This window comes from Zootoca vivipara, chromosome 5, assembly GCF_965207765.1.
Source record: "Zootoca vivipara chromosome 5, rZooViv2.hap1.1, whole genome shotgun sequence".
Lineage (NCBI taxonomy): Eukaryota > Metazoa > Chordata > Lepidosauria > Squamata > Lacertidae > Zootoca > Zootoca vivipara.
Window position 1 is genome coordinate 58694738 of NC_142588.1, and position 27574 is coordinate 58722311.

Genomic DNA, 27574 nt, shown 5'->3' on the forward strand with positions numbered 1-27574 from the left:
AAGGCAATCACACATGCACTCTATGCTGGGCTTCCCTCATGCTTGATCTGGAGGCTGAAGTTAGTGTATTTGGCAAGGATTGTAATAAGGAAATGTTAATAACGCTGGAAAACCACATCCCTCTACCGTCAAACAAATCCTGCAAAGTACATTTAGCTTCTTTAACAAATCAAAGGAATTAGAAGCTTCTCCTGGAAACTGGTGGAATTTAAAAGTGGGCTCATTACACAGAACAGCTTTCTAGAAGCCGATCAAGTTTTTTAGGTGAAAGGAGATGACTTTAAAAGGGGTATATAGGGGGGATACAAATAAGTTTTATTCAGCAGACCCACTGAAATTAATGATCATGACTAAGTAACAGCCATTAATTTCAACAGGTCTATTCTGAGTAAAGTTTAGTTGAATGCAACCCCTAAAGTCTACATTGCACTTCGTTTAAAGAATAAAATTTCTCACAATTGAATTAGTCAGATCTGGAGATATTGGGTGGCATTCTAAGGAGATCATTTCCTCAAGGCAAGAATTTCTGCTTTCCTGATGGAGCAGCCTCCTCTCTTCTTCCTCCATGTGCTGCTCTAGGGGTTCTCCTGACCCTCCAAGAACCAGAAGCAGGTGGAACCGAGGGAGGGAAAGCATTGCTGTGCTAGTAGGACTCATTGTGCTGGCTCCTGCTAACACAAGTATTAGGTTGAATCCAGCTCATTGCTTATAAAGTTTTAAAAGTAATCTGGATAATTTCATAAAGAGTAACCTGCGGCAACTTTTATTCTCATAACTAAGAAGAATTTTTCTGTTTAACTACTGTACTTTTAAGATCTCTCTCAACACCAACATTCCATGAAGGATCCGAATGAGCAATAATCATGTGTAATTTGGTGTGTCAATTAAGATCATATACCAGTTCAACAACAATTCATGCTATTTTCAGCATTCTACCAATATTTCCACAGTCTCTACCATGGATATGTAACAAGTCAAAGATTAACTTCCTTTAAAGATAAATATTTTTGTATTTACAGCCTGATTCACAAAATACTGCATCTCGCAAGAATGATCCCTCTGTTTATGACTTTCAGCTGAGAAAGCTTTTACTCCACAAAGCTCAGAGGATGTGGGATTTAGGAAACACTTTGCTCTAGTCCAGGCGTTGGCAAAATTTTCCGGCCATGAGCCAGATCATTCCCACGGACGATTGTCCGTGGGCTGGACATGGGCAGAAGTGATTTCCGGTGCTGCGCTGCCCATGTCCGGGGCGCCGGAAATTGCTTCTGTGCATGCCCGGAAGCCGAAAATCGCGCTTGCACAGAAGCGATTTTCGGCATCTGAGCACGCGCAGATGCGGTTTCTGGCATCTGCGTGTGCACAAATGCCACTCAGCGAGTCCCTTCACCGGTTTAGCGCAGCGCGTGGGGGACTTGCCAAGCAGGCGGCTCGTTGGCCGAATAAACAGCCTCTGTGGGCCAGAGGTTGCCGACCTCTGCTCTAGTCATTGCCATAGCTTTCTTTATATTGTAGGTTATTCAAGAACTATTCTCAAGCTGTGATGAAGGTGTGTGCTGTGACCTCACTCCAGTGCCAGGAGTATGTAATCATACAAGTGAAATCAATTTATAGGAACTGTCCACTAATACTTTTTTTAAAATAAAATAAATCAAAATGCTGGTTCATTATTTTACTTACCGGGCGAGTAGACAAAAGATTTCTAAGTAGTCCCAATGTCTTCATTAGTACATTTACATCAGAATCAGAGAGTAACTGGAATAATTGCTCAGTACTCAAGCCTCTTAAGATGTCTGCTTTGATCTTCTGTTCTGCTTGAAATGCCATATTCTAAAGACAATAGATAAAAAAATAATCATCCCATTTTTCACAAAAGGACCCAATTTCATTACAAAGACTGTTGCAATCTGCTACATACATAGAAACAATTATAATGTACAATGAATGTACAAGGAACAACAAGCAAGTTTCTCCATATCCTTGAAAGCATCCTAGGGCTCAACAAGACTTTCAGTTTAAGATTTTCCCACTGATCCCATTTTCAACATAATTGTGATGTTATCTTGGGGAAAGGAAACAGGGTGCAGCCATAGCTATCAAATTAACATTAATTCTTACCATTAAGGCCCAAACGCCATTCACCCTCAAGGCAAGATTGTCACTCTGGGTTAAACTACAGAGAAGTTCTATGGCTCCTGATTCTAAAATAGGCTATCAGGACAAAAACAAAACAAACAAAACCACAATCATTTTTTTATAACCTCAGTTATAAATTTGCCATACATGCAAATACAATTATGCTACTTTTAGGTGCCAATCTATAAAATGCACGCTGGTTTTTAAGTTGTTTGCTTGCAGTTTGGAGATTTATCACACAGCTTAGAAATATGGGGTGATAACCAACTAAGTTGTGCTAAGAGGAGATCCATTGAAATAAATAAATTTAAGCGACTTTAAGTTCATTTATTTTGATGGGCCTATGAAGAGTATGGCTAATGCTGGATATCATTTATGATATAAATGTAGCTGAAGCAGGTGGGTAGACTACAAGAGAACAGCATTCAGCTTGTGCCATATCACCCATTAAATTATATTTAGCAGCATTATTCCAGGTGCTGAACAGCCTGATAAATCTGGGCTTTGAGAAAAAAATAGTTGGAAATCAAAGCTGGAAAGGACCACAGAGACTTCAAATCCCAAAAAAGAACTCTATCCACATCAGTCCAGTGCCTGTTGATTCAGGACACACTTTTTATATCATAAAAAGAACATAACACCAATATATTTTTCTGGTTAAAAAACAAACCTCTTTGCTTGGAGAAAATTCCAAGAGAAGATTGCATAGAGTGGAAGATGCTACCACTAAGATTTCATCTGGAGCATTCTGTAAAACCTAAGGGAAAACAACACTATTATTATAGTACATAGTCTAGACCTGATTGTGGGCTGGATGAAGGGCTTATATACTGAAGCTGAATCTTCAGAAGATGGGGGACTTGCAAGTGAGTAGTTCTACTGTCCGAAATATAGGTAAGTTATCTGTTTTGGATAGGGCTGCACCTCACCTGAAGATTCAGGTATGTTAGTCTGGGAATACTGTACTCCTTGATCTATTATTGTCACTGGAGGCTCAAGTAGCCTTGGTGACCAGGACGGCTTTTAACTAGCTTTGGCTGAAGCATCAGTTATGACTGTTCCTGGACAGGGATAACTTGGCTGTAGCAGTCCATGCATTGGTAACTATGTGATGGGAATATTGCAGTGTGTTCTATGTGGGCCTGTCCTTACATTTGGTCTGAAAACTGCAGCTACCACAGAATGTGGCAGTGCCCTTGTGGCCAGGGTTGCCTTCCACCAACAGTGCTTGTGGTGACACATGCACTGGAGGCTTATTCCATTATGGCAGTGTAGAAAAACACTGTTTTATGGACCCCACTGCCAATTTCAGTTATACAAGCTCTGTCATTGTCCAGATTTCATCAAATTCAGAAAAGCTATTTCTATATGCTTTCTCAGAAGGATGCTTTGATTTGCAGGCAGCCTCTGACTCCTTTTTCAGAACTGTTTTACCTGGTTTTACATATAGCATTTTTACTGTTCATAACATAATAGTAAAGTGCCCTCCTGATTGTTCTGTGGCAAGCAAGGCTTGCTGTCAGTGTTAATCAGTTGACGGTGAGCCCTTCTGAAGCTGTCAACTGATATAATAATGAATAACAAACACAATTATTTTTCAAGCGTACATGTACCTTCATTAAAGGTTTCCATACAGCATGGTCTTGGAAACTAGTTCGGAGCTGCTGCACGGATCGTGACAAACTGTGCAAACATCTGCAAAAGAAAAAAAATGTAGTATTAATTACAAGGAAGCCTTTTCCAAGGTTCAGAGGATCCCTGTTCAATAGGGTGAGGACAGAGACAACTTTTACCAGCAGTAACACAGTTTTCAGAAGCCGTTGCCACCCAATTTTCAGGAATTCCCCCTTCCTCACACCCACTACAGCCAGGTTCCTCAACCCTTAAGAAAGACTTTTTGGGTGGCAGACAGAGAGAAGAAAGGGCAAGAAAGTCCACTTCTTCCATACTACTTCAACAAGTTTAGTGCTGAAGCCAACCGTTTCAAGCCATAGTTATTGTGGATTTATAGTATTAAGTGTTTTAAAATCAATGTATTTCCTAGTTAATGAAGTGAAAAATAGTAAGGCAAAACACCCTGGATGTAAGTCTACTCACATAAGGTAACTTCATACCTGACTGCAGCTAAGCGCACCTTGATGCTAGATTCAGACAAGCCATTTACAATCCGATCCATCATATTTTCAGTTTCAATTATCTGAGGGAAAAGTTACATGGAACATGGGCAGTAGAATAATTCAATCTCCTAAACAGAACATGGCATCTAATACATTTAGCTCAATATTCTAAACTCTACAGAGAACATATAAAAATGTTAACTGGGGAAAAAATTATTTTCACAAAATAGAAATTTCTGGGGGAAATGTTTCACACCTGTACAATGACACTTTGTGATGCAGATTTGCATTTTAATATGTAGAATATTTTCACAATATTTTTTGGAATATTCTCAGCCATCACCTTTTCATATGAAAAACTTCATGCTGCAAATAGTGTCTTGCGAAAGTGTCTGAAGGTCAAAAAAATCTGGTGTCTGACCAACTAAGGATGGAAAACAAGTTCGGTAGAGAAAGAAAAAGGAAGACCACCAACCTGTATCTCAGCGTACTAAGTCTTTTGCCAAGGACACACAATCACTGTACTTGTCTGGAAGGTCAGGGCAACTGCTTTGATTGAAATATACCACTTCCTGTCCGCAAGCTATTGGTACTGGAAAATACATTCACGTCAAGACTCACCTTCTTTCTTATATCTTCATCATTCGCTCCAAGTGCAGCATAGAGCTTGAATGCAGCCTGGCGCAGTTCATGAGCATGCTTTAGGTCATGATCAAGCTATTAAATAATAATAATAATAAAAATAAAATTCAAGTTATACTTAAATTGCAATCTTTTGGCTGTTGATAGAACAGTGCCTACTTTCCAATGTCTAAATAATAAGTGAGTGAAATAAACCCAAGCCTTGGGCAATATACTTTTTAGGCCCCTTCCGCTACCACCTATTAGAGTCATATTTGCACCTGTCAATGTTTGCTGCGTTTGTATCAGTGAATACTATTCACAGTTTATACAGCTGGCACTGTATTCTGTGTCTTGCCCCAAGTAGTACTCATTCTCTTTTGTTTAGTGATCCAGTTGGAATCTTACAAAGAATGTACCAATTACAACACCGAACAACCGAGACAAAAAGGCATTTGATTACAGCAACAAAGAAAACTGGGATGTCTTATACCTTCTTGCATCAAATTATTAGCCAATCAATGAGAACTGGGTGCTTATCGACTATATATTTTAATCTTTCACACACAATCTCCCCACATACTTTTGGGAAGTTTCCGAGTTTATTGAAGACATACCCTTTTTATATCAGTGATGGCACTCACTGAACTCGGATATTTGAAGTAGTCGGCAAGCATTGCAATAAGGTGGTCAGTAATACTGGCGATTCTTTGTAGTTCAATATCTGCTTCAATCAAATAGGCAAGAGTTTCTGCTCCATCTACTCTCTCCTCTAGTAGCCTCTCCTTACTACACATCCGCGCCAAACATGGTAGTGTCTGGAAAGTACAAAAACTATGATTATTTTTTTGAAGTAATTCATCTATGCATGCTTTTGAAATTTGTTAGGTTTGTCATTTAGATCAACTTTCAGATAAAAAAGACATTTTCTAAGCACAGATCTTCTCAGAGATCTAGACAAGTCTCTGTACAAATGCGAAATTTAAAATAGCCACTGCCATTAGTGTTCCTGCACCATCAAAGCAACTTGTACAAATACAAATTTATTTGCAGCTAGGAACCTGCAAACAAATTAACTGTCTAATATCCACTTAGACTTGCCAAGGTTTACACAGCTTCATGATTTAAAGGCCAACTGACTTAGCACTAAGATGGAACAAAGTTATCCAAAAGCAAACTGGTCAATAATTCACTTATGGTAGTGGTCATAGGGACTGAAACAATCTACTTCCCCTGCAATAACTTTGAAAAATAAAGTGACACCAGAATGCATGGTAATCTCTCTCCTACAGGGAGCCTTCACAAAATCAAGACCAAGACAAGTACTAAACCTTAAATATTAACAGATACAAAACATGATTTATCTACTTTTAGCCCCATTAGCAAAAGCGCACCTCAGGTTAAGAACAGTTTCGGATTAAGAACGGATCTCCAGAACGAATTAAGTTTGTAACCCGAGGTACCACTGTACTACCAAAAACTAGCAACTGCTAATCACCACCAAGTAAGAATAGTTTTATTAGTGCTTCCTAAATTCCTAGGCGAGACGCAGGTGCAAAACACAGTTTGTCTAAGTACAGCTGTATGCTTCATCAACTTACCTTTAACACAATGCAGTTATCATCAGTGTGAATTGCTCCAGCTCTGCACATGTAAGTAAGGCTACAATGAAACATCAAAATGCTGATTAACTGACACATGTAATATATACAGAGAATTGATATATTTTTTTAAAATCATTAGAAGGCTTACACTACCTTAGAGAGAACTACAGACCTAATTTACCCATATTGTCAGAAGTATAAAGTATATTTTAGATTTTGTTTTGTTTCATTGCTGGATGAACCATTCAGCAGTTAAGGGGATACGTTTTAAAAACAAATGAAATAGTAAAGCTCTAGAAAGCAGAAGAAAAGTATCATGACCCTTGTTAGAGCAGATATAAGCTGGTGGGGAGGAAAGGTAAACTAAAGTGGAATACAGGAAGCTGCCTTATAAATTTGTTCATCTAGCCCGTACAGTCTATTCTGACTACCAATGGGCTTTAGGCAGAGACAGCCCACTCCCATTACCCCCTCTAACTGTAGATGCCAGTTACTGAAGATGGAACTTTCTTCATGTAAATCTTCTACTCTACCACTGAGCAAGAGCCTATGTTGGTAGTGTGAGTGATCAAGTGGACACAACTACATAGTTTAACTATGCACTCTGTGAAGTACTACTTTGTTTTGTTGGTCCTGACTTTGCAACATTCACCTTCATTAGATGTCCCCGAGTTTTAATGTCATGAGAGGGAGAAAAATTGCACCTGTGCATGGATCCAGGAGCATTTCAGAGAAAGTTACCATCAGCATCCTACCTAGCAATCTAAAGTTCACTTCCTGGGCCTCATAACTACATTTGCCCATGTCATTGTGCCAACATGCACCAAGATCACCAACTCCTACCAGGCTATTTAGACAACAAGCAACATCTGCAACCTTCACATTAGGTGCATGCCCAGGTATTTAATGCTGCTGTTGTGTGAGCAGAACATAATTCTGCTTGCAAAGTAAGTCTTTCCCTTTCTCTCCTGCCCACCTTCTCTCCTGCCCACCTTCAGCACTCCTTCACGCCCTTATCTACTCCAGAGGCTTGGAGGACCCTCTTGAGCAGTCCCACGGTGAGAGTGGAAGCCTGCTTACGCAGTATTGAATACAACCCTTTGATTTTGCTAATTTGCTGTATGGGTTGGCACAATTGTGTATTCATAATTTATTGCAACAAGTAAACATGTGTAGCATTTAAAGCAGGCTTCCTCAACCTTGGCCCTCCAGGTGGTTTTGGCCTACAACTCCCATGATCCCTAGCTAGCAGGACCAGTGGTCAGGGATGATGGGAATTGTAGTCTCAAAACATCTGGAGGGCTGAGGTTGAGGTAGCCTGATTTAAAGTGTTACTCCTTCTTGAGCCTAAAGAATATTACCATTTGGCTGATGTGAGCTGCATTTCAATAGGCTTGTCTCTTTGTAACATCTTCACAAAAATCTGTGGTAATAGTTCCCCATCCACCAACACTGAAAATGAGAAAATTGAAGTGTCAGGAATTAACTAAATTGTAATTACTTAGCAAAATTGCAATTACTTTGTGAATCTGTATATTGACAGCAAAGTGCTCAGCTTACCATTTACGAGAGTCAATGATACCTGGGGGTTTTCAAAGGCAAGAACTGCAAAGCATTTCAGTGCTTGCATTCGAACCTGTATAAAAACACACATTTATAAATTTATGTTTTATGTAAGGTCAGTCAAAGCTACTATCACTTAAAGATTTGTCAGAAGTCCACGGAAAATGTGGTGCAAATACGGAGGAAGTCCTTTAAAAAAGCTAGGAGGGCTAAGTGATTAGACTGAGCCACAGTTCTCAAACTGGGAGGTAGCCCTGCCAAAACAGAATCTGAATCATCACTAGAGCAGAAGTCATCTTCTCCTTCACTCTGAAACTTTTGTGCACTCTAGTTTGTGCAGAATGAGTGCTCACCCACGTCTCCCTGCTTCCTTTCCAATCAGTATAACGAACGAGTCTCCTTTTTGCTGAACAAGAGTTAATACTGCCAGTCCCACGTTCTTCATTCTCCTCCCTTCCATTTGACATGCTGCAAGGGCTTGTCAATCAGCTTCTTCTTTGACTCTGTACCCTCCCTTGCATCATAATTGCATTTGATACTCGGGAAGTTACTTCCCCACATAATGTAAACAGACTCAGTGCAGCCTAATTTGAGAAACGACCTTTGGCTACTTATAATGAGTCAAAATAAAATGCCCACAAGGTTTCTCACTGCCAATTAATATAAACCTAAGCACACAGGGGATTTTCACTTTCCAGAGCTATCAGGAAACCCCAGTTTCAGGCAACTGTAATTCTACAAGTCAACGTCTAACTGCACTGAACAGATATATTTCTGATTAAAACTACAGGATGTTCCATTACGAAAGAATGCAATGGAAGCCTTAATATTTGGAACTTGCAGAGCATTTGTATCCAGTGATTTATCCAGTGAATATTTATTATACAATTTGTAGCACAGGTCCTCACATCCTTATACTCAATTTACAGATAAAATCAGAGTTGCCAATGAACTTTGTATAAAGCAGATTTGGCCGGTTCAAAAAGATCATAGGAAGCTACTTTCTACTAAGTCCTTTATACTTGTCCATCTAGCCTAGTATTGGCAATTCTGATTGGGAGTGGCTATTCAGTGTCTCAGGCCAGTCTTTTACTTCACTTGCTACCAAAACAACCAGAGGCCTCTTCATCATAGCACTTCCCCAATAATATCTGACATGTACCAGGTTCCATGCTAGGAGCATGATCCAGAACTATTCTAGATGACATATTCAAGCATCACGAATAGATATCTAAGTAATTAATATAATTTTTACAGGTTAATTTTAAAACTGACCAGGGGAAGCAAATCAAGACCTTCCTACAGAATGATGTGCTGGGAGATGCCAGATACAGAGTTCTCCCTGTGCAGTTACTTTCAATCCCCTTCCTCCATTTCCCTAAATATTAAACATAAATACTTGAATTTGATAAAGTACAACCTTATTTTCTATGTTTCAGAAAGTTAACTTTGAGGAGGTCTAGTTTTCTTTTATTACTTCATGTTATGTACTAAGTTATAGGGACCCAGGTGGCGCTGTGGTTAAACCACTGAGCCTAGGGCTTGCTGATCAGAAGGTCGGCGGTTCGAATCCCTGTGATGGGGTGAGCTCCCGTTGCTTGGTCCCAGCTCCTGCCAACCTAGCAGTTCGAAAGCACGTCAAAATGCAAGTAGATAAATAGGAACCGCTACAGCGGGAAGGTAAACGGCGTTTCCATGTGCTGCTCTGGTTTGCCAGAAGCGGCTTTGTCATGCTAGCCACATGACCTGGAAGCTATACGCCGGCTCCCTCGGCCAATAATGCGAGATGAGCGCGCAACCCCAGAGTCGGTCACGACTGGACCTAATGGTCAGGGGTCCCTTTACCCTTTACCTTTTATGTACTAAGTAGTCGTCTTGGGCCAAAGTTAATGTTATTAATTGAAGGTAGAAATGACTCAACTCAGTATTCATTTTGCTTTGAAAAATTTAATTGTTTGAATCTCTTCTTAATTCTGCCATTGGCCATTTCTGCCATATAATTAATTTGTAATTTGAAGTTTCAGGCACTAATTACCAGTGCCCATTAAAACTATCCTCTCCCAGGGCACCTGATGGAGTAAGACGACCTGGTTTGCCATGGTTTCTTTGTTGGTGATGTTCTGAGTAGTTCATCTTATTTTCGTTTTCTTTTTTGAGGTTGGTGTCCTTTTCAATGTCACAAGGTTAATTGCTTATAGCCATTTTAAACATTTCTACATTTTAAATTTGTTGCAAGTGGTTGGTATTAGGAGAATAACAAAACAATTAAGTAATGATTAAGCATGCTACTTCATGACAGGAATGATGTAGCCAGGAAGATGCCATCAGAGATTTCTTCAACTTCACTTTCCTCTACCCCTTTCTATCATGTTCCCTTCTACTCTCCCACTTTCTTCCTTTTTTATGCATCTCAAGTATACAACAGAAGAGCCCTTTTATAGGAAAATATGCTTTGTGGTGTTTCCCCATATCTGTACACACATTGCAAAGAGTGAAGCACTTGAAGCAGTGAAACAGCAGCTTCTGTTGCACTTACTGTATATTCCTGCGTATAAGACTACTTTTTAACCCAAGAAAATCTTCTGAAAAGTCGGAGGGGGGGTCGTCTTATACGCTGGGTCGCATTTCTTATACGGCGAGTATATCCCAAACTCTATATTTTAACTGGAAAAGTTGGGGGTTGTCTTATACACCCAGTCGTCTTATACGCCGTCTTATATACGGTACTTCTTCACTCCAGCAATGATGCTGCATCAAGATTCAAACTAATGGCTTACTTTACAGAATAGAGGTTATATTAATGCCTTACTTTATAAGATGTAGAAGTTAACAGGTGAGCAATATTCTGCACTGCTCCATGGTTAAATAGGACTGTCTGATGGTCTGGACCCTATTAAAAAAGGAAAAAAGCCATTGCTCCTTAAATGTAAAGGGAGAAGAGATAATTTACTGTACATAATGCATACTAAATTGAAAGATTACTCATTTTCCAAGTTTATTATTGTACATTCCAAGTTAAGAATAGACTGGATTTTTACAGCATCTTCCAAAATTGCGACCAAAAGAGAGTCAAGCTAAATTTTTAAGAAAGAATCTAGCAACTCCAGTAAGGGCTAAGATGCATAGTTTTCTGTTGTGCTGCTTTTCCATATAAAGTAGCAGCCAATTTGAGGGGGGCAGTGGGCCAGAACTGCAGGGAAATGTTTAACCCTCCACCAATATCTCAGGAAACTGCCCCCCCCCCAGCTGTAATTTGCTATGGAAAAGTAGCTACATGGCAGCTGGGTGGTGGTGGCCTCCAGTAGAAAAGCTGTGGTAACTGCTAATTTAAAAAGAAAAAACCTGAGACACATACCAAAACTGCACATTTAATGCAATGTGCAGTTTAGCTGTAATGAATTTCATTCATCAAAATTCTGCTGTTCTTCATATTAGATTCAGAAAACATTTATTTTCTTTTTAATCAGGCACTATAAATTATTCAATTTTTTGTATTTTTAAAAGACAGGCAGCAAAATATCAAGCTTCTGATAAAAATCCAGGCTTGAATCCAAAGTTGTCTTGAACAAAGTGCTGCCATTCTGACAAGACAGCCCTGCCAAATTCTTCTAGTTTTCCCTTCCATTGTAGACGTCCCCGTCCCCCCATTATCTATCCCATGCTACAGAGTGGCTTCGGGCGAGCACAAGGAGTGGAGGGGAAGGGAGCCAGAAAAGACGAACTGTGCAAGTGGCCCTTCATTCTCTGGATCCAACCCATACATTAGATGTCACACGGTACAGTGCGCTGGATTACCACCTCCTGTGATGTTGAGGTACCTTGAACCCTAAGATCTGAAGCTGCAACAGAATTAAACCCTCAACTTTCCCTTCATTGCAGGAATCAACTCTAGCTTTAGTGGTTAAAAAGAATTTTTGATGGCACGGCATATCCTAGAGCAGGCACCAGTACCTAGCGGTTTACTCTAAGTACATGATATTTTGTGTGAGCAGAATACCGGTAGCTTCTAGAACCCCGCAGGCCATTTTCTTACTTGCATTTTAATATCCTGATTTAGTAATGCAAGAATGTACAGGAGACTAGGAGTTGTAAACTGAATAAGAGATCCAAAGTGCTTTGTAAGATGTGCATCTCGAATGGACAGCTGATCATTCTAACTTCAATGACAATTTTCATAATTCTTTTGTCTCTACTTTCTGATAATGCTCCCCTCCCCCAAATGTAACAGTAACAATATCAGAACAGGTGACAATACTCCCATTTTTCGTGTCTAAAGTTGAAGCTCCCAGCCTTTAAAGCTGTGCAGTTCTTGAGGATGACAGCTGGGCATCAGAGCCTAAAGAAATATTTCTCAAATACCAAACTGTGGTTGAACATGACCAACAGTAGGCAACTCTACTGAAACCCTATTACTACTAAGCACTTTGCACAACAAAGTTTATCAGTTCCTGGATGGGCTTGAACTGCTCAGGGAAAGGAGGGATGTCTGGCAGTGGGTGCAATTTTTGGAGGAAATAGATGCAGAATACGGTACATGTCCATGTATAGTCTAAGCAAGCTTCATGAAGTTAGTAAAGACAACTGACTACTGGAGACAAAAAATACTGCAAAAGAAAGCTAAATCCAAAAGATGGAAAAAGGAACACAGATTGCACGAACTTTGTGGGAATGTGAGAAAAGAAAGTCTTTGAGCTGACAGAGAAGCAGCAAGGAACAAGGACGGACAGGCATATACTGGGAATATTAAAGCATTTGTATCCTGCCTTTCCCCTGAAAAATGCTTAAGAAGGTTCATAATTTGCAATTCCCCCCCAAAAAAGTCAGATAGTTTAATAAACCTACCCCCCACAAAGGCACAGGCAATAATCATTCTTCTCACGTATCTCTTACATCTAATATCATAGAATGGGATGCCTGTAACAGAGTTTAAACTGTGCAGGAAATATCCTGCCTACCAATTGAAATAGGAAGACATGAAAAAAGGAAGAGTCACAAGAAATCCCAATATATTTGAGTATAATTAAAGTATAGTGTTGTTCATTTGCTGTTTTTATTCTCTTCCCTATGATATTTTACTTATCTGTGGCATTTTATATGTGCCTGTTTTGTTCATTTCCAACTTTATTTCCTTTTTTTAAAAAAAAATATTTTTATTAATTTTCCAATTAAAACCAATTATATCACATTCAATATTTCAAATTATACACATATATATATCAATCAAACCGAATGTTATGCCAAATCATCTAAAGAATTTTTTATTTGGGTTCCCATGCTTCAAGAAATTGGGAATTCCTCGCAACTGTCCACTGCCGTCTTTTTTCTAAAGTTCAAATCGTCCTCCAAGTTCATAATAATCCAGATCTTCCCCTTACAGTCACATAGATGTTTTCCACTTTCATCCGATTGTTTCCCAGCCGCTGAGATAAATATCAAACAAAGTTTCACAGATGTTCTTTCTCCTGTGTGAGTTAATCAGTCCAGCCTCCCCATAAATCTTCTTAATGGAGCTCCTTGTTGCGTCGAAGCAGCCCGAAGCAGCGCCATCTCAAAAAGCTCAAATCACTTTCGCTTCTCTCATAGCCATGAAGATTCACGATCATTATAGAATTTACAGCTTTTTCAGGCAGGAGACCCAAACATCAAACCATAAACTCTTGGTAAATTAATGGATCTCCTTGCCCTATAGCTGAACTTAGCTTCAGGTCGCTGCTCCAATTTAAAGTGCGTCACAACTCATAAATCCTCCGAGCGCGTCCAGAACTCCTTCCGCCCGACTAGGGGGAGGCTTTTCTCATCGGCAACTCCACATCTTTAAAAAAATATGCTCAGTAACAACAGTTATAAAGTTCAACTCACACAGTCTTTTGCTTCTCTTTCACTCCAAACAAGCCAGGACATCGCGTCCGGGAAGGTACGAGGCAACAATATGAAGGAAAATAAAAATAAAAACTCGCTTCCCTTATCGCTCCGTCCCCATCAATCCTTCTTCCAGATGCAGTACAATCTTTGACTCCTCTCCTTTCAGCAGCATAAATTTCTCAGCAGTAAACAGCGCTTCTTCCCCTCCTTCTGAAGTATGTCCATAGATTTAAGCCTAATTATCTTCTTTAACCATGGAAATCCCCGCCATGCAGATTAGCGTCCGGGAGTCCTGGCCCTCGTAAGTGCTCAGCCCAAGCTCCCCCCACTCCAAAAACAGTCGGAGTGGGTCTGGGGGCATCGCGGGCCAGCGGCCCCTCTCCGTAACCCCCGGAGAGGGTAGGGGGTTGCCATTTACTCCCCTAGCAACCGCCAAATTCCTTACAAAGGTCAGAGAGATGGAAAACAGGTCCGCCATTCCTGCAGGCGGAAACCGGAACCCATTTCCAACTTTATTTCCAACCCAGCCTTTTAATAATGGCTTCATGTATTTCCTTTCTCTCCCTCCCCTCAACAAGTCGGTGTTTTAGATATTGTAAAGATCATGAAAAAGTTAAAAAATATAAATTTATACAAAAAAAATTATACAAATTGCATTTGAAAAACATGGTCTCAAACATACTAGTCATCTTTTCACCCAATTTGTTTTGTTGCAATAAATATCAGAAACGAAAAGATACGCAATTCCAATATGGTGGTGGTGGCTGCTTAAAAAGAAAAAAAATGTTGTTTGGCTACTTTATCTTTCCTGTCTATTCCTTCAACCTCATCCTAGAGTATCTTATAAAACAGGTAGGTTGTAAGCCTATGGCTGGACTTTCACAAAAAAAGCTTCTCCCTAACTATGTTCTTCCTTGGTGATCACTTGTAGTCAAGTAAGATACATAAATTATAAAAGATATGCCAGGTTAAAACCTAGTCCAAATTTTTGAGGTTCCGGTTTCCGCCGGCAGGAATGGCGGACCTGTTTTCCATCCCTCTGACCTTCGTAAGGAATTTGGCGGTTGCTAGGGGAGTAAATGGCAACCCCCTACCCTCTCCGGGGGTTACGGAGAGGGGCCGCTGGCCCGCGATGCCCCCAGACCCACTCCGACTGTTTATGGAGTGGGGGGAGCTTGGGCTGAAAAGCACTTACGAGGGCCAGGACTCCCGGACGCTAATCTGCATGGCGGGGATTTCCATGGTTAAAGAAGATAATTAGGCTTAAATCTATGGACATACTTCAGAAGGAGGGGAAGAAGCGCTGTTTACTGCTGAGAAATTTATGCTGCTGAGGGAGAGGAGTCAAAGGCTGTATTTCATCTGGAAGAAGGATTGATGGGGACGGAGCGATAAGGGAAGTGAGTTTTTTTTTTTTTTCTTCATATGAGTTACTTCGTACCTTCCCAGACGCGATGTCCTGGCTTGTTTGGAGTGAAAGAGAAGCAAAAGACTGTGTGAGTTGAACTTTATAAACTGTTGTTACTGAGCATATTTTTTAAAGATGTGGAGTTGCCGATGAGAAAAGCCCCCCCCCCTAGTCGGACGGAAGGAGTCCTTGACGCGTTCGGAGGATTTATGACGCATTTTGAATTGGAGCAGCGACCTGAAGCTAAGTTCAGCTATAGGGCAAGGAGATCCATTAATTTACCAAGAGTTTATGGTTTGATGTTTGAGTCTTCTGCCTGGAAAAGCTGTAAATTTTATAAAGATCGTTAATCTACATGGCTATGAGAGAAAACGAAAGTGATTTGAGCTTTTTAAGATGGCGCTGCTTCGACGCAACAGGGAGCTCCAGACTAAGAAGATTTATGGGGAGGCTTGACTGATTAACCCACACAGGAGAAAGAACATCTGTGAAACCTTGTTTGATATTTATCTCAGCAGCTGGGAAACAATCGGTTGAAAGTGGAAAACATCTATGTGACTGTAAGGGGAAGATCTGGATTATTATGAACTTGGAGAGACGATTTGAACTTTAGAAAAAAGACGGCAGTGGACGGTTGCGAGGAATCCCCAATTTCTTGAAGCATGGGAACCCAAAAAAAAAATTCTCTAGATGATTTGGCATAACATTCGGTTTGATTGGTATATATATGTGTATAATTTGAAATAATGAATGTGATATAATTGGTTTTAATTGGAAAATTAATAAAAATATATTTTTTAAAAAAAAAAAAACCTAGTCCAAATTTTTATGATACAGATAAACAATTAGATTTCAGAAAGACAAGGTAAAATACCTATTCACCCCATCTGAAATCAAGGCACTAATTATGTTACTTTAAACAATGCATGCTTATAGTCAAATTAGACTAGTGCAGAGTTTCCACCAGTTTCCACCAGAGTTTATTTTTGCCACCTACAACGATTGTCCCTCTCACAACAACAAAAAGATTAAAACTTTAGAGTAAGTTGATGATGTTTGTTTCCTCGGTTCTGCTTTGTGTTCAGAGTCTAATGGATTCTCATACTGGGAGTAAGGGAAGAGTTTCTTCCCTGGCCAGATGACTACTAAACCCTCCCACCCCAATTCTGCTCTAATGTGCAATTAGGTTCAACTGACTGAGTCACTCAAAGCCATCTTCTGTAGACACCTATGGAGTGATGTAAAGTTCTGCTCTATTTACAGTACATTGTGTAGGGAGTTGATAGCTGGAGAGCCTTGGCTTGAGGTTGACAATTTGGACTTATGGCTATTTGTACTCTTCTGGTGCTATGAACATCAACATCCATACTACAAAAAACAGCACTACTTCATTTACCACTCAATAGTGTTGTTTCTGCCACAATCCTCTCAGAAGGCTGGTGGCTCCAAATCAGAGCAGAAAACTTTTCTCTTACTATTAAAAAATATATGACTAAATTAGCCAATAAAATATATACACAAAATCTGGCTCAAGTAAAAATCTGACATTATGCAACAAGTAACCAAATTAACAGCTGTTAAGAATCTGGACTTTTAAGACAGACTTCAGCTACTAACACTGACAATTTGTTTAGTTAAAATGCAATTAATATACCATTTTGAAGGAGAAAAAAAAACTTACATTGGCACATAGAAGTGGCTGAGGCGAGGATTTAAAGCCGCAGCTATGCCAGTGTCGGAGCTGAAGAACAGATATTAAAAGATATAAAATTAAAGTCAAGTATCATTTTCTCCTTTTTAACCTGCAACTTATCTGAGTACTGTGGGCCTAACTCCCTCCCCCACCCCACCCCGCCCCCAGATGGATCTATGCCCAGTATTTTATACAGTGGACCAATCTAGGCCCCAGTGTGCATTCAGGAACTACTACTGAATATACAAGACAGAAACACATTTCTATAGAAAAAGAGTACATAAATTTAAAAAATCAGATGCACAGAGTGATTGAAAACTAGTGTAAAGGCTATGAAACTGAGTAGGATATTTAAAAAAAACACCTAGCTTTAGTGTAAAGGGTCCCGAATCGGGGATTAGCAAAAGGTAGATTGGAATAAACTGGTAGATCTGTGGGTGAGGTAGAATTTTGTCCTCCTTATTCTACTGTTTGTATTAAAATTTGTTGTTATGTCACTTTGAGACTTTTGTTTGCATACAATGACAAACAAATGCAATAATAATACATTTCTCAAGAGATAAAAAAGAAGACTTTTAAATAACAAAATTCTCTACAATGACTTGGTTAGCACTAATGGATTACTATATTTCAGCCTCAATGTTCTTCACTAGTAAAATACAAGTATAAATTGGTTGCCTATCGTCAGGTTTTTGTGCAAATTCTATTGCTCAGTTTTAAAATCTTTTGTTAGTATCCCCAATCTGTAATTACTCAGATGTAGATTTGCATGTGTAGTCTACTGAAGGTTCAATAAGATAATTGGCATTACCCTACAATTTTGCAATTGATTTCAAATGATTTCATGGTTTTAGTAAAAACATAAGAGACTCTATACCGTATTAAGCAAACTACAGTCATACCTCGACATCTGAAGGTTTTGACTTCCGAAGTCAACAACCCCGGAAGTCTTTTCGGCGCACACACCACATGCACAGAAGTGGCACTTTGTCATCCGAAAACCTCGACTTACGGATCGTCTTCGTAAGTCGAGGTACCACTGTAGTTTATCCACTTCAGCCCCCAATTTGCAACATAGGGAAAATACCTTACTACAATACTTCTATTGTAAGGAATACAATGTAAATGAAATTTGGAGACTCTAAATGCTAAATAAATGTTATGCATTATAACAGCACAATCACCAGCTGCTTGACAGTCTGTCCAAATATACTGTCTTGAACTGTTTCTGAAACTCTGGAGAGCATAGTTGCAGAATAAAAATGGGGGGGGGGACCTTGATAAACTGCAAGATACTAAAAACAGATAAGCTGACTTTCCCCATCATTCTCATAATATTTCTGGAAACTTTAAAATGGTATATTGTAACTCTTGCAATTTTCTGTATGACCTTATCAATTTTCTGTATGACCTTATCAATTTACTACTTTTTTGTGCTAACATAATCTATATGCCAAAACATAATATTTAGAGTGCTAAAATTGTATTTTGATCATTCTTACTCAGCTTTCAAAATGTCACAATAAATTATCTCATTTGCCAATGTTTTGGGTAAACCTTTTAGGAAGCATTTTCTAATCAATTAGCTCTGAACAACAGCATACACATTTTTTTAATAAAAGTTATATTTGTGAAGCCAGCTATTTCAGGAAGTAACTTCTATTCAACTGCCAGACAATATATGGAAAACTTGACCCTGGTAATTTGGGAGTAGCAACTCAAACAGACTCATTTCTAATACGATACACATTCCTTGAAAATATACTTAATTCGTGTTCCAGTCAGACATCAGCTGCTACAGTTTATTTGCGCTCTGTAACCTTTGCATCTGTTTGAGCTATAATTGCACAAGACCCTGAACAGCAGGACATTTTGTATCTGTCACACAAAACGGGCTGATATAGGCATGCAGAAATAGCAAGGGGTTGTAATGTTCTGCCTCCATGATACGACTTCAGACTGCACCAGTGAAATCATGCATTTGAATGCACCCTACTTGCCTAGTTTTGTCACAACTGTGGATTTAGGATTGCCTCTTCCAAAATTAATCTGGTTCTGAATGCATATGAAGAGGAACAGTGGTGCAATTTGAGATTTCAGGATTGTCAAATCTTCTGTTCCACCTCAGACTCAATGCAATAATTTATCTTCAGCATCAAGCATGGGCTTTTCAGAGCTTGGTGAGTTCATCCGAGTTGCCCTAATCACAACCTGCACTAGTTACAGGTAGGTAGCCGTGTTGGTCTGAGTCGAAGCAAAATAAAAAAATTCCTTCAGTAGCACCTTAAAGACCAACTAAGTTTATATTTTGGTATGAGCTTTCGTGTGCATGCACACTTCTTCAGATACCAGATAACCTGCACTAGTTCCAGACACAAGAAGTGTGCATGCACAGTTCTTCAGATACCAGATAACCTGCACTAGTTCCAGACACAAGAAGTGTGCATGCACACTTCTTCAGATACCAGATAACCTGCACTAGTTCCAGACACAAGCAGGGCATAGGAAATTGCAGGGTGAACGATGAGCATCATAGCCTTTATAGGACAGAGATGGGAAAGAAAAGGACTCAAAGATAACAGCCCAAGTTTTAAACCAGGGTGGAGCAAGAATAGTTAGGCATGGTTGTGTCACTTTACTCAGAAACCTTGGGACAATGGCTACATCTGTCACACATTTGTAGGTGTCAAATACTGGATAAACAGATGAGATAACACCTACAGAAGAGCCGACAGAGTAGGAACAACTCTCCAGAAAAGTATTTATATTGTTAAGATTTTGGACTGTGAAAATGAGGTTTGAAGCATGTACCACATAATTTCTCAGATAATAACTGCCAATTTTCAGGCAATCAATTTCTTAAAAGATAGACAGACAGACACACGCAAACAGAGAGAAGTTTGTAAACAGAAATAAAGCTATGGTTGGTTAAATCTGAAATATATACAAGTTCTCAAATACTGTCAAAAATTGGTCCATGATAGCCTGTTCCTTTGATCTTATTCAAGGCAGTTTAACTGTTCTACAGAGCGAAAAATTAAGGAGTGGTTCATAACACAGTTAAGATACCAAAACAGTATTTTTAAAGCCCACCAAAAGGGAATACTTGGTTTTACAGACCCCTGTAGAATGTTTCATGCTCCTTTCTTACTTTGCAGCAATGTGAGAAGATCTGACATATGTATTCTTGAGTATATCGAGACCTACTGAGCAGTGCCATGAGGTGGGGAATAACTGTAGCATCCTAAAAGAGTCAGGAGAGAAAGCTGAGCATTACCATCTAAAATTTTCAACACCAGCAAGCAGTTATTGTGTATACACACTACATGCACTGGGCCAGGCATCCCCAAACTGCGGCCCTCCAGATGTTTTGGCCTATAACTCCCATGATCCCTAGCTAACAGGACCAGTGGTCAGGGATGATGGGAATTTTAGTCCAAAACATCTGGAGGGCCGAAGTTTGGGGGTGCCTGCACTGGGCTATTCCCTTTTTCTATTGAGATTCACAAGGAAACAAACAGCTTGGAGCCTTATAATGATGAAGTTTTTAATATATTCATAACTGACCATCTCTAACCAGTGATTTTTGAAATCTATACAGCTGTGACATTGTTCAGAATAAATCTAGAGATAACAGAAAATACAGTAACAGTCTCAGAATACTGACATTTCAGCTCTGCCACAGGAGGAGCTCTAGTAGATCTACGTCGCAGGGCTCCTTTCTGGTGGTTAACTTCTCACAGACTTCAACACACGGGTTGGAGTCGGATATAGTCTGTTAGGTTCCAACGCCTAAGCCAATTCCGCTCTACACGCATATTTAATAAAGTTGTGGCCTTAACCACCCAATTAATTAAATCTTAAACCTTGTGTCATGAGTCTTTATTCTGGGGAAGGAGGGCATATAGCCACACAAAGCCACTTCCGCGCTTGCGTCGGAGGTGGGGTTGTGGGCTGCCCGACTGTACCATCGCGTAGGGGCTGCCAGTTCAGCCCCTGCGCGATGGTGCGCTCCCGCCTGCGTCACACCCCGACCGGCCAATGAGGCTGGGCGGGGCGGGGCCACACCGTTTAAAGGCCTCCGCAGGCGGGAAAGCCTCCTCTTTCTCCGCTGTTCGCCGAGCGAACAATTCACCCGCCCGCCCACCCCTTAATAAGAGGCAAGGGGACGCTGCTATGGACGTCAGTTGGTTGCCCTGGCTGGCCAGGGGGCTGGGTAGGATTTTTCCCATACTGGGTTAGCCATGATGGGTTTTTCGCCTACCTCGTAGCATGTCGTCACAACTTAGGTTAGGCGGTTAGGCGTTGGAAATTTGCATAACAATCAGTTGGAGGAGGGGCAAGTACGTCATCAGCTGCCCTATCTTGGAGAGGTAATTCCGTTAAAGGATTCCGGGGGCGAGGCTTGGTCCTGAGCCTGGAGTTGCCTGGGCCGTAAGGCACGCCCCATCGGTGGCCACAGGAGGAGCTCTAGTAGATCTACGTCGCAGGGCTCCTTTCTGGTGGTTAACTTCTCACAGACTTCAACACACGGGTTGGAGTCGGATATAGTCTGTTAGGTTCCAACGCCTAAGCCAATTCCGCTCTACACGCATATTTAATAAAGTTGTGGCCTTAACCACCCAATTAATTAAATCTTAAACCTTGTGTCATGAGTCTTTATTCTGGGGAAGGAGGGCATATAGCCACACAACAGAAAATACAGTAACAGTCTCAGAATACTGACATTTCAGCTCTGCTTATAACAGGCTTATAGCCTTCAGCATGGCTCAGAAATGTCTGGAAACAGAATCTGTGAAGGTAGGGTGGCTGCCAAAATTTTTGGACCCATGGGCACCACCAACTCTGGTTCCTTCTCTCTCCCAGTCACTTTCCCTCCTCAGATCAACAGAAAAAGGAAGCACACACACTGCTTCCCCCAAAGTCTCATTCAGTAGAATTAAAACGAATCATTTTAAATTTGCATGATTTTACAGAGTCCCTCCCAAAACACCACAAAATTGAAGCTTACAATGAAATTCATCGATTCAGTGCTTGCTAGCATCACAACAGTGATCCAGATTTAGTTTTGCAAATGAATATAATGACACCACCAACATATAAAAGAAAAATCTGCGAACACTAAGGTGACCTATCCTTCATAGCTAGTTTTTAGGAAATCCTCTGCAAAAATCATGTGAATCCATAATACCACCTTAAATATTTCTCAGGAGGACTATCTCCCTGTTAAAGAAATTTGAGTTGAGTATGTTTGAGTTTATTTCTTTATTTTATTTATTAACTTTGTATACTACCCTTCATCTGAAGATTGCATAAAAATACAATACGGGAACACAAAATACGCAACAAAAACAAACCAATAAGCCCCCTCCCTCAAATATATTTTAAATGACATAGAATGTTAATCGGTCAAGGGTCTAGTCTAGTTAAAAAGAAACATTTTTGCCTGGCACCTAAAGATAAGTAATGAAGGCACTAGGTGAGCCTCCCTGGGGAGAGCATTCCGCAGATAGGAAGCCACTGCAGAAAAGTCCTATTCTCAAGATGTCACCCTCTGGATCTCTCATGGAGGAGGCAGAAGGGCCTCAGATGATGATCACAGAGTCTAAGCTGGTTCATATGGAGGAAAGATGGTCCTTGAGGTATTGGAGTCCTGAGCCGTTAAGGATTCCTAGGTCAAAACCAGCACTTTAGTTTGGGCCTGGAAACGAATTGGCAGCTAGTGCAGACGAGTCAGGATCGGTGTTATATGTTCATATTGTTTTGCCCCGTGAGCAACTTCCATCTAAATTTGTATAAAAGTAAAATCAATGGGAGATACCCAATATCGCATGAGCAGACCTCTACTCACACAGAAGGATTTCCCTTGCTCTCTTCATCTCTGCAGCCCTCCATGCCCCTTCCAAATCTCCTCCAGAGGATTCCCCAGAGAAATGCTCTGCTCCTCCATCACATGCCTCTGCCTGGCAAGCTCTCCAGCATCCAACCCCAGAAATAGGCCCAGATCTTAGAATAATGAATATTTATTCACTTCTGGATGCTCACTTAGCACCATAACAAGCAGATCTGCTAACAGTAGCAACTCAGAAAAAGCAGACACACAGGAGGCTCCAGGGAAAAGTGATCTGGGACAACCCTAGCTCTTCCTTTCAGAAATGGAGTTTCTCAGATTTCTAATAAGACTCTACAAGCTGCACGTTGTCCCCTGTTTAGTAGTTTTCCTTTGAAAATGAACATAGGAACCTTTAATCCTATAAATCAGAGTTTATTTTCTCAGATATCAGTATTACACTGGGTTAATGTTAACCAATTTTCCCACTGCAATTGAAACAAGTTTCTTACTAGTTCACATAAAGAAATAATTTGTGAATACATAATCCAGTAAGAAATATCTCTCAAAACTTAACACTGAATAAAATTGCCAACAGTTTGAGTTAAAATCATTCAAACTCATTTTACAACACAGATAACATTGCAGTGCAACGTTTGTTTTTGCTTTTCTTCTTGGTGTTTATACTATAGTGTTCACAAGCCTCTCATATGGGCGAATAAGAGAAGGTCTCACAAGTTTCTGCTGCAACAGATGGCAGTAGTGACAGGCACTTGCTGCAATACAGTTCACTTTTTGAATTGTGTTATATATTAGGATGGCAGATATAGGTCCTTAAGGGTAAATATAGCAAATACTCCACAAAGTGGCAGAACTTTAGAAATTATTTTCTAGCTTCCAGTTCCCTTGAAGCCAGTTCTCCATCACCATCGTTCAAAATTCTTTCAGCAACACACTCTCTCACACAAAAGTATGTTCTAAATGAGCTACAATGTGTGATCAGCTATTGCAGAAAACATACCTGTTGCATATAACTTACCGTGTACAATAGTTCTTCAGGAGTTACAGGGCTGGTAAAAATGGTGCGAAGACATCTGAGGCAAGCTTCAATAAATTTAAGATCTGGCGACAGTAACCCTGTGAATACAAGTTAAGAAACTTTTTCCAGTTCTCACATGCTGTGCAAACAAGAGGATAACAATAATGAAAATGAAGGTACCTTGTAGTAAGGCTGGTATGATATGGCAGTCCAGAAGAGATTTAACATTGTTTTCTGTACCCATTGCAAGGCTTCCTAGCACCACTGCACATTCAGTTTTCAGCTCAGTGCTGGAGGTTTCTTGCTGAAGCAAGTATAGCAACCTATACACGGAAACACAAAAGAAAAGTCTGACTTAGCAAAGCATAATTCAAAGAAAGAACTATTCTATGTTAAAAGTAAGCAGGTACTATGGAAAGGGGAAACACTGCTCTACTCTGTGTTAGCCCAAGCCATGAGTTACGGTAAGTGTTATACACATAAAGGACACAATCCTACTCTGGAGACTGTCCAGTCTACATAAGATGGACTAATGGGGATGAAGAAGAAGAAGAAGAAGAAGAAGAAGAAGAAGAAGAAGAAGAAGAAGAAGAAGAAGAAGAAGAAGAAGAAGAAGAGTAGTTTGGATTTGATATCCCGCTTTATCACTACCCGAAGGAGTCTCAAAGCGGCTAACAATCTCCTTTCCCCTCCTCCCCCACAACAGACACCCTGTGAGGTGGTGGGGCTGAGAGACTTCAGAGAAGCGGAGACGCGAACCCAGTTCCCCAGATTACAAGTCTACTGCTCTTAACCACTACACCACACTGGAGACAATATCAGATACCAACACTAAGGAATAGGGATGTGAGAACCAAAAGAAAATGGAAGACTGGTAAAAGCAGGGTAATATCTAAGGAATCAGAGTAGCCCTCATTTGTAATTATATTGTTCTATAAGAAAGCATTAAGCAAAATAAGTTTGAAACCTTAGAACAAACCTAGAGTACATTGGCAAAAAACAAATTCTAGTATTGGGAACCTTTTGCCTTCCTAGCCTCCTCCTTGCTATCACAACTAAACGGGACCACCAGATGCCCATTTATAAAAAGGGATATGCTGTAACACAACCCTAAAGAAAGAGTTGGAAGATTTTTCTCCTCCCACTTCTGCTAAGGCATATGCAGCTTGGTAGACAACAACAAATCTTAGCCCTGCCCAATATGACAACATGCAACGCTGGTGGAGCTATCACATAACCCAGAGTTCCAGTCGATGCTGCTGTTCTGCTCACAAAGCAGACTTCTACTCGCGGAACAGAACTTCTCCTTCCTCTCCCCTAAAGCTCCCTACGTACCCTCAAAATTGGCCATGCCCAGCTGCTAATCAGGTGATGTCATAATGACATTTAAATTGGGCCATACCACCAGCCTGATACTGATCTGGACTTTGGAGTCAGAAAAGTTCCCCACCCTGATCTGTGAGATTCTTTCACATACATACAGAAAGTACTCCTTTATTCAAATTCCATTAAGACTTACACTGATACAAATGATCTGTTCACAACAGCTGGAATTCACTTTAACTGTAAGCAATTGATGCTACTGCTTTATTTCATTCTATCATATGAATTCTGTCTTTATTTGGGAAGATGGTATAGTTATTTCATTAGATGTTCTTTTAACTGAAGGACTTTTAAATCTAAATGTATTTTCAGATGTCTAATTATCAGTCACCATGAATAAGGATCAGTGTTACTTCCCTCATCTTTCTGAGATGTAGATCAGTGTTTTGCAATGCAATCTTATCAATGTTCACTCGCGAATCCTACTGAATTTAATGGGTATGACTCTGTGGTAATAAACAACAACAACAACAACAACAACAATAATTTATTTATTTATTTATACCCCGCCCATCTGGCTGGGCTTCCCCTGCCACTCTGGGCGGCTTCCAACAAACATTAAAATACATCAAATATCACAGATTAAAAACTTCCCTAAACAGGGCTGCCTTTAGGTATTTTCTAAATGTCAGGTAGTTGTTTATCTCTCTGATGGGAGGGTTTCCACAGGGCGGGTGCCACTACCGAGAAGGCCCTCTGCCTGTAGCTTTGCTTCTCGCAGTGAGGGAACCGCTAGAAGGCCCTCAGCGCTGGACCTCAGTGTCCGGGCAGAACGATGGGGGTGGAGACGCTCCTTCAGGTATACTGGACCGAGGCCGTCAGGATTAAAGCCTTACTTTATTATGAATGTATCCATTTCAGAGGGTCACACAACAAGTTCACCAGAATGCCCTCTTCCAGAAACAGCTCTGAATGCTGCCTGAGGTGCCTAATTCAGTAGCTATAGTGCCATGTGCACAAGCCTTGTATACAGCCTAACTGAACAAATCAACCAAATTAACATGAAAATATGAAACACTGAATAATATTCATGCCATTTTTAACTCACAAGAACTGAAAGTATCACCGTCAAAGTGGCTGGCTTAGGTTTGCTTGTCTAAAAGCATGTACAGCTAAATGTGTAGTTTGGCTGTCAGTTTCCTGCCACTTCAGACAAAGAGAAGAATGGGGAAGGTGGAGATGGAAGGTGAAAAGCAAAAGCTGTTGCAGGTAGAATGCCACTACAAGACACCTAACACCATACCAATTATTCAAGTTTCTTAGTCCTGTGCCACCTCACTACTCCCGAAATTCACCTTTATGACTTTCCCCCTTTAAGGAGGAAGGAAGCCAGAACTGAGAGAAGCTTCAAAACCTTTAAGACTTAATCAGCCCCCTTTTTGCCCAAAGAACTAGATAGGGATGCAGAACTTTGTTTGGCCTATATTCTTAAGAGAACTAGCCTAATTTGCACTTCCCAGACTAATACATGGACCTGAACACAGTACTTTGGATTTTGCACTTCTCAAAATATTGTGATACAATTCACTGCTCAATATTTACACTAAAATGTGCATTTAGGATCAAATAAGTTTAGAAATACATACATCAAGATAATTCATATTTGCATTTGGATTTAATTTGTGAAAATAAAATACATATTTAAATATGAATTTTCACAGAAACTAATAAAAATGCAGATTAATGCAGAAACAGAAAGGAACAGAAACTGACACAGACCAGAGAGACTGATCCATTCATTGAACTACAACAGACAGTCATGTTTCTCTGCCACCTTCATCTATAACTAATGCTTGAAATACATCATTTATCCTCCTAAAGCCACAGTTTCATCACCCAGAGAATGGTACACTGAGGAATACAAAACATCCCAACAGAAAGTGATGATGAGGCCATAACAAAATCTGACCCATCTGATCAAACACTCAGGGGTTCAAGGGTTTGGAAGCAGTATTCACTAACTCAGTGGGATGCGGGTGGCGCTGTGGGTTAAACCACAGAGCCTGGGGCTTGCCAATCAGAAGGTCGGCGGTTCGAATCCCTGCGATGGGGTGAGCTACCGTTGTTCGGTCCCAGCTCCTGCCCACCTAGCAGTTCGAAAGAACGTCAAAGTGCAAGTAGATAAATAGGTACCGCTCCAGCAGGAAGGTAAACGGTGTCTCTGTGCGCTGCTCTGGTTCGCTAGAAGCGGCTTAGTCATGCTGGCCACATGACCTGGAAGCTGTACGCCAGCTCCCTCAGTCAATAAAGCGAGATGAGCGCTGCAACCCCAGAGTCAGTCACAACTTGACCTAATGGTCAGGGGTCTCTTTACCTTT

The 27574-nt window shown here is 40.4% G+C and overlaps 1 protein-coding gene across 5 annotated transcripts in view; it reads right to left on the minus strand.

Moving 5' to 3' along the window:
- Positions 1-27574, minus strand: part of ARMC8 (armadillo repeat containing 8) — a 56269-nt gene that overhangs the window by 6636 nt on the left and 22059 nt on the right. For 3 of the 5 annotated variants that reach the window (XM_035132693.3, XM_035132690.3, XM_088669720.1), the window contains 15 exons: positions 24054-24196; positions 23874-23971; positions 20156-20248; positions 16993-17052; positions 10851-10931; positions 8039-8114; positions 7840-7930; positions 6476-6536; positions 5492-5692; positions 4875-4970; positions 4251-4333; positions 3750-3831; positions 2807-2893; positions 2119-2211; positions 1681-1830 (listed from right to left, as the gene is read on the minus strand). In XM_035132693.3, coding sequence (XP_034988584.1) covers positions 1681-1830; positions 2119-2211; positions 2807-2893; positions 3750-3831; positions 4251-4333; positions 4875-4970; positions 5492-5692; positions 6476-6536; positions 7840-7930; positions 8039-8114; positions 10851-10931; positions 16993-17052; positions 20156-20248; positions 23874-23971; positions 24054-24196 — 1495 coding nt within the window. The remainder of the gene's footprint in view (positions 1-1680; positions 1831-2118; positions 2212-2806; positions 2894-3749; positions 3832-4250; positions 4334-4874; positions 4971-5491; positions 5693-6475; positions 6537-7839; positions 7931-8038; positions 8115-10850; positions 10932-16992; positions 17053-20155; positions 20249-23873; positions 23972-24053; positions 24197-27574) is intronic. The other 2 variants (XM_088669721.1, XM_035132691.3) reach the window with 1 other exon arrangement.